Source organism: Rhinolophus sinicus, chromosome 1, assembly GCF_057876585.1.
Source record: "Rhinolophus sinicus isolate RSI-liver-muscle chromosome 1, RSI-T2T, whole genome shotgun sequence".
NCBI lineage: Eukaryota > Metazoa > Chordata > Mammalia > Chiroptera > Rhinolophidae > Rhinolophus > Rhinolophus sinicus.
In genome coordinates this window covers 70,127,737-70,136,287 of record NC_142501.1, presented here as the reverse complement: position 1 = coordinate 70,136,287, position 8,551 = coordinate 70,127,737, and the positions used below count along the sequence as shown (strand labels likewise).

Here is an 8,551-nt window from a genome sequence, read left to right as displayed (position 1 = left end):
TATGTTTTAAAAGCCACCCCGGGAAGTCTAATATAAAGTCAGGGCAGAGAACCACTGCGCCTATCCAATGTTTCTGAAAGTGTCATCTAGATGGATCACCTCTACAAGAATCACCAAAAATCCTTGTTCAAAATGCAGGGGACCATGTCCCACCCAACAACAACTAAACAATTTCTAGGGTTGGGGGACAGGCAGCATGGCTTCATAATAAGTTCCCTCATGATTCTTCGAGAGAATTCCTGCGATCAAGCCTTTATAATTTGATGATCCATTTGACATGCTATTCAGGTAAAGATGGTAGCCATGCTCTACTCATCCAATTTACATCTTGCAATAGCCATTTTCTGACACATGATCGTTCTGTCACACAACTATCCTTTGAATATTGAAATAAAAAAATTATATAGATATAAATGAGGTTTATATGTATATATGATACATACATATACATCTATAGACAGACATCTATATATCTCCAGTATATGTGTATGTGTATACATATATATACATATACATGTAGACATTGGTTCTCATACTAATAGGAGAAGTCTTAATTCTGGCTTGGAAGGCCTTCCATTTCTCATTCTCATGCTCATAGCAGAGGACGATTTCCTATGGTTGTGTAAAGTTTTACGGGTAAGGCTCATATGGTGGCTATGCAGAGTCAAGTTCTAATGTTCTCTGAACAATCCTTAGAAAAACCCAGAGACACTGAAAAATATATTTTGAGTACTACTTATGAGCCCTGGTTATATATATTTTATAGTCCTATTGTTACTGAAAACTGTTCTTGAAATCCAAAGACCCTCACAGTCTGTCGAACGCAGAAAACCTATTAAAAAACCATCTGAAATGCATTTCAGGTGAAATCACTTTTACCAAAGTGCAGATCATTTAATTTACTCTAAAGGCATATAATTAGAATGGAGACCGAATTGGTATTTTTTTTCTCTTTTCACAATATAGCATAAATACATACTTCTTTATCCTAGCTTCAGCATGTGTGTAGCTTTTTATAAAGCCCATTTCAGAGAAGGGAGTGTTTTTTTGTTTTGTTTTGTTTTCTGTTTTCATGGACCTCTACAGTGTGTATACTCAGAAGTTTTTAAATAGGTTCTCAAGGGAAAACAGAGCATAATAAAAAAAAAAGAAGGTATTATTTATCTTGGCCTTATCTGCACATGTCAGAAAATTAAGACAGTGATGAATTATACATTACTGTACAAAATTTTATTATCAGAGGCAAAATTCAAATTTGTTCTGCTTAAAATACAGAAGACAAATTTTCTCATTTAGAAAAATTCATTTTGTTAGTGCTTGGTTATAATGGAATAAAAATTTCATGTTGTACATACTGATTCAATTATTACTGAATAATTTTAAAGGCATACCATAGAGAACATCTGCTAAACTAACACAAGTTATTTATTTGGTAAATGCTTTAGTAACTTGTATTTACTAAAAGATGTTACATTTTTATTTCTAAATTATAAAATAATTAGAAAGAAAAAATTGCTTCCATTTGGCATATTTTAAATAAGTCTGTTCATTTGGGAAATGGTTTTAGGAAAATAAACTTTGTTGCTGAATAAATTCAAGTTCACTCGAAATAGTCCGCATAATATTTTTGTAAGATTATCTGATGAGTGCAGTGGTGTCCAGAAAGCCAATTATGAAAAAGGCAGAATTTATTTTCTTGCTTCAATAACTGGATGGTGCACATGCTTCATAGTCCTAATGTGTTTTAGCTTCATAGTCCTAATTTGTTTTCAGTGAGTATCAAAATATAAAGGGACTAAAAGATAGTAAAAAATGGCAAGTGTATTCATATATGGCAATGTACAAGCAGCATTTAAAAAGATAATGTGAGATTACTGTTATACAATATTTTCAAAGGTAGGATACAACATTTGAGGAGGCATTCATTTGAAAAATGTCTAGGACTTGAGAAATTACATAATAAACCTATTTTAAATAAAACTGAATAACAAAAAAATAATAATACGTGTTCTCACCCAGTAGGTCATAAGTTATGTGAAGGTGGGAACACAATAATGTACAATATTGTGAATTTAGTAGGGGTTAAATGAACAGTGGCTGATCAACATAGAAAATAAATGCACTGCACATCCAAGACAGATATTCTTAACTTCACTGTAACATTTGCTATAAAATAGTTCACTCTTTCATTTATTTTCATGGCATAATAAAAAAAGTGTGCTATTAGAAACAAGTTGACCTGTGCAGAGCTAGATCAAAGCAGTTATCTTAAACTGTATCTATACACAGCAGGCCAGTGAAAAATTTAACTTCAGGTAAATTAAACAGCTGCAGTTCATCTATAGTTCTAAGCAGAGAGAGAGAAATACTTCTCTGACCTCATCACTAAGCAAAATTCTCTAGAGACTAATAGGTCTCCTACACGTGCAGAAAAGAGGTTTAACCTTATCTTTTGATCCACTGGTGAAGAGCTTTGCAATCCAGCCTATCTTTTTATTTATTTTCCATATCTTGGCTGGAGTACCTACTACAAAACCTACTATGGTAGTGTAAAACATCTTGATAAATTTTTTATTGGTGATATGAAGTAACCTTGTTAACAAATGAGAGGCAAACCAGAATGCACTAAGTAACACTTCTTTCAAGTGAGCCAATAACGATGAGAAAGTGAGCTAAGTATCTAATCAAATCTTCTATAGAGACTGGTCTGTATGGATAAGCATTATGTTTCCATTCACGTTGGAGCAGCTTAATGACTAATTTGAGCTGTAGGAGACTTGGGTGTGCAGGATTTTGAATCCCAGCTAATACCTCCCACCAGTTATATAAACTGATCATAACTCTGAGCCTAGTCTCCTCACTAGTAAAATGGAACTGATAACTCTTTATTAGGTTTATCAAATAAGATGACATCTAGAAAATGCTTGGCATTTAGTAGACACTCAAATTTTTGTTCTTTCTCTATATTCTAACTCATTTTAATGTTAATACAGCACAAAAAAAATAATTCAGATTAAAATAAAGGATTGGTCTTTTTTTCTTTTGTCTTAGTATACTAGTACATGAAATGGGAATGTCCAAAAGATAACTATTCAAAATAAAGTCCCTTAACATGCTTTGTTTTCAAAATCTGGATAAAATAATAGTGTCTACTCCTAGGGCCATTTGTGAACTACTTATTTAAAAAGTAAAATGCAGGTAATCACGCATATGCGGTGTACTGCAAATTAGAATATATACTTTCACCAACTACTTACTTTTAGTATTTCAGATACTTGAAACTTCCTTTGAAATAAAATTTCATAAAATTAAAAATAAAAGCTACCAGAGTATACTTTTGTTAAATATATTTTTCTTAAATACAAGCAGCAGAAAACAAAATATTTTAATAAAAAACTTTCTTATTAATTCAAAGCAATTGAACTGAAGGTTGCTTTTACATATTAAAATTTGGAATTCTAGAATATTTTACAGGAACATTTTTGTACTCGAAAGTTCACCTATATTAATTTGAACTAATACATTATTGCCTAGGATAAGAATTATTGAACCTGCTTGAAAAAACATATATGATTAACCCAAAATTAGCACATTGCGACTATACAAATAGTATGCTAAAAACCATTTTAAAAAACTTGAACCACTTTTACATAAGTAGGTTAAACATTCTTCCTGCAACTTACTGATATTATTAAATTGCTCAAACAGCTTTTCTTAAAGATAAATTCCATCCCAATTTATATTTCAACTATAAAATTGAAACTAACTGGTTTTATTATACTTTCTAAATGTTACACATTTCCGTGAAACAGGACTAAGTGGCGTGAAACAAAACAATGAGAATTATCCATAAACATTTTGAGAACTAGTGCACAAAAAATAATTGCATAAATTATCCAAACCTAAAAAAGGATTTGGTTCCTTTTCTGTAGCATGTAATTACTTTTTATGTTGCCCTTATTCTGATTGGGTCATTATTTCCTTATGTTTGTTTCACTCATTGTGATGTGAATTCCTTCAGACCTTATTTATCTCTTCCTTCTTTACTTCTCACAAAGTGCTTTGTGAAACAAAAGATGCACAATTTGTTTAATTAACTTGAATTCTGTCATTATATAATTAGCGGTGTCAACTGATAATAATTCAACTACAATCTGTGATAGAGGGAAGAATACAGGAGTGGGACTCTAAATTTCTCATTATATGAGCTTTTACTACTTCTTTAATAGGCATACGTGACTACCTCATGGGCATGCTAAGGAGAATAACTGGGCTATTTCAGGTTTCAGAATTCTTAGAAAAAACTTCCTTGAATTTTTAATAACCAGTAGATTTTTAATTAAATATGTAATGGTAAATTTCTTTAGGAATCCCTTTACTGCATCGAATCCAGTACTACAGTTGCACAAAAATGTGTTATTTCACAATTTAGTCTGCATAGATTTATAAACATTTTACTGAATGCTATTTTCACGGATTTAGGTGGACAACATTTTATCTGTGGTCTGACCATCTGTTACTACAGATAGAGTTTATCAGAGAAATTTGTGTGGAAAATAAATTAGCAGTATTTTAAGGTCATTTAAACAATGTTCACCAGAAGCTAAAAAAGGAAACTATAATCAATATTTTTCATCCTAATATTTGACTACTTATGCTAACCAAAGTGAATGCTGATTAGCATTTCATCCAGTTGTTTGACACCATGTAAATTAGAAATGCAGACTTTTAAAACTAATATGATTATTGTAGATATATTTAATCACATATTTTGATGTTGCTTTCAGTATTTGGAAAATTTCCAACTAGTGAAATGAATAGAGATATTTCAAGTATGTCTTTCTATTTTAGTTGTAGGAAGGGTGTAATGAAAGTCTTAGATTATTGTACCTGTTACCAAAATAACAACCATATAATTTTAAACAGTTCATGTTGCTACTCTGTGCCTCAGTTTTCTCATCAGACTATCAGGGCTAATATAATTTATTGTTTTTGAAGGGAGTTAAATAAAATAGCATGGGTAGTTCTTTGAAAATAAAATGCAATTTATAAATATATCATACAATCTTAATAACCCTGTAAGATATTAGTTGTAATATTTGTAAATTTCACTACCACAAAAATCTCAGTTCTATGATATAATTATTCAATAAATAATATAAACCGAAGTGAGTTTTAAGCTCCAGCTAAAATCCATATTATTGAAATTCAAGAATAAACCTAGCATTGTAGTTATTAGCCTTAGTGGTTGTGCTTGTATATTAAAAAAACTTCAAAGATTATAAGAAACTTTTAAGGGAAAATGTGTCAAAAGAGATAAAACTTTTTATTTACAAGTTACTTAGAGATACTTAATACTCAGTATGGTAAATAACTTAGTTCTTTCTAATTGAAACCAAGTTTTGCTGTTGTACATACATTGGCACAGTAAAGTTTTAAGCCTAGATGTTGGATACTTTCAACAAACTGTTATTTCATGCATATATATGATTTGTAAAACAGACAAAGAAGAGAAAAAAGATAAAAATTCTATGTAGAAAATAGAATTTTATAACTACATTTTACAGAATATTCCAAGAGATATCATTGGTCATTTTATTATTTTGAAAATATTACTTATTTAAACAACTAAAAAACGTTAAAGCCTGATATAATCTTCAACATTTGAAAGGATAACTATTGAAAAATATGTAGAACAAAAATTCCATCTCAATGTCATTGATACCACTTATACTGTTGAACAAGTATTATATGAGGTATTGAACATTGCACATAATTATACACTTAGGATTTGACATTGTAGCTAAACCAGTTGTTCAAGGCCACTAAAATACTGAAAGAGGATTAAGATTATTAACAGTGGGGAGGAAAAAAGAACTTTAACAGCCCTTCTAACTCAAATCTGGAAATGGTGATTTCACTCAAAAGAATGTCACAGCTACTAAGAATTTTCAGTAATTCACAACACAAAACAAGACATCCACCTCTAGTTTTTTATCTTCTCTATTACATGAATCCAGTGGTGACATGGTACATGTTTTGGACTGGCACAGTATTGTGATATTTATTATAGATATGTCTCAGACTCACCCCTTAAGGATTTTGTATATGTGATGAGTACTAATTGAATTTCATTACTTCTGATAGGTGGGATGACGCATAGATTTTATACAAAGCATTACTATGTCTTATTAACACCACATAGAGTACTTAAAAGTCATGTGTTTTAATTGAATGAAGTGCTTGAAAATTTAGGTGTAAATATATATTACCTGCTAAAAAGATAAAATTCAATTTTAGGTGATAACTCATTCCATGAATTAGGAACTACAAACTTACAATAAATCAATGACTCCAGTTTCTAAAATAACTGTTTTTTCCCCAGTGTGCACTGACTATTAGAGTTACAATATTTTCTTTCAGTGATTTGCAAGAAGATTTGGAGGAGTGGAAAACCTCAGGAAAATAGAAAGTGGTCCACAAACATTTGACTTATGTACAGTAGTTGTATTGGTAGTTTATAATGATAAAGAAAATGTGTCAATTTGGAGCATCTGAGCAATGTTTGGAGAGCTGGCCTACTGGGTGAGAAATCATTTATAAACACTTGTGTTACATAACACAAAGCCATGAAAAGGGTGGTCAATGCCAAAGAAAAAGCTTTGCTCAAGAAAAGTAACTTTTCTTCTTAATTGATGGCACAACTGGCATCAAAGGTCATTACAGGCTAATAGACCCTCTTGAGGTATGGTTGTTTAATGGAGGATTAGGTTCACAGACACAAAACCAACACACAGAGAGAGTTTTGAACTCTCTGGATCACCCAACATGAGAAGGAAAACCAAACAAGATGAAAAATAAATATTTTTGCAGCACTAACAATTACTAAATATGCACAATTGTTTTATGCAACAGGAAGTTGGACAAAAAGGATGACAAAATCTATATTTGGAAAGTGAGGTGGCCACTTACTTAGGAGAATTAGAACAATGTTGAGTTTATACATAAATTTTGTTTGAATTCATTTTTATGTAGTAGAATAGACAATTGTTCAGGAAGTAGATGACAAAGATCCGTAACAGTTGAGAAATTTAGTCAGGAAATTGTCAGGAACGACAGTGTTGAGATAAATTCTTTTCAGCCTTTTCTAAGTTTGCATTAGTCTATAAAAAGAGATAAATTTTCTTTGATCTGAAGAGATTCTTTGTAGAAGTGCAGTGTACAACATACTATATACACATGGGGCTTCCCTATGTACATATACATATGCATACACTATCGATATGCCTTTTTAAATGTATACACAGATTTAACTCAAAGAAAATGAGTTAGCAATACAGTAATCATTGCAAGACAATCCAAGTGCTGAAATAAGTGACACTGATCACTTAAAGGGCTATTTTACTTCTTACAATGCCCCAAACTAAGAATATAATTCCCTTTCTTTAGTGTTTCTTTCATTGCAACACTGATTGTCATAGATAATCTTTGTGCTTTTGCATAATGCCCATCCTGGAGGTAACATATATTCACATACAGCATTGGACATTTTAAATAAGCATGCTGGAACACAGGCAGGACCATACAACCATGCACAAATTATTCTGAACACGTGTTTCCAAACTTACTGCAACACCAACATGCACCACTATCATATTTGGTCCTGGAGAGCAAGGAATGTACAGCTGAAGCAATCATGGCTAGTTTCACTTGCAAGAGTTTCTTTAGAGAAGGACACCCAGTAGAGAAACAAAACAGAATGAATGAAGCACACACACACACACACACACACACACACACACACACACTCCCTCAAAACCAACAATTAAAAAAAATTTCCTCCCACACGTTAACACTGAAAATCTGGCCATTTCCATGTAGCATATTTTCCTCATTCCACAGAAAGCAGGTCTTCCCACAAAATTCTGAGCTGACTGGTGTATGACATATACTAGTGTCTCAGAGCTTTTCCTAACCATTGGAAAAGCTCGTCTTGGTAAAGCATTTTCCAGCGCACGTTGGCTTCCACTGTTTCCACCGCTCTGGAGAAAGAAGCAGCAGCTACTCCATCATAGTTCTTCATAAAGTTCTTTAGCTGGAAATAGACATTTTAACATGGTAAATATGCATGTCTTAACATGAACTCATGTCTAACATATGCAAGCAAGAATCTATTTGAAACAATGTGCCACAGTCACTGAAGGAGGTATATTTATTATGTGGAGCGGGTTTAGTAATGAAACACAACAGAACAGAGTGTATCCATTGGGTGTGATTTCTTTTGGAACTGAAAGAAAAAACTGAGTGGACATTACAGTTTAAATAACTCCAAATTCAGCTTCTTGTTTCATAAATAACTATTAAAACAGACATATTTTTCTTTTCATCATAGGTTGAAGGGATTGTGACAAAGTTGAGTTCTAATTACAAAGCATATTCAATAGACAGAACAGCCTTAAACACTGAATATAAGGATCAAGCTCATTTTTTGTTTGTTTGTAGAGAGAAGATATTCTTTATCTTCTCCAAATAAGCATGATGAGGGCAAGCA

The 8,551-nt window shown here is 31.9% G+C and overlaps 1 protein-coding gene across 2 annotated transcripts in view; it reads right to left on the bottom strand.

The window, feature by feature from the left end:
• Positions 1 to 1,803: 1,803 nt before the first annotated feature.
• TRHDE (thyrotropin releasing hormone degrading enzyme) overlaps positions 1,804 to 8,551 on the bottom strand; it is a 364,858-nt gene continuing 358,110 nt past the window's right edge. For both annotated transcript variants that reach the window (XM_019748962.3, XM_019748963.3), the window contains one exon: positions 1,804 to 8,095. In XM_019748962.3, the coding sequence (XP_019604521.2) occupies positions 7,952 to 8,095 (144 nt within the window). In that variant the 3' untranslated portion in view covers positions 1,804 to 7,951. The remainder of the gene's footprint in view (positions 8,096 to 8,551) is intronic.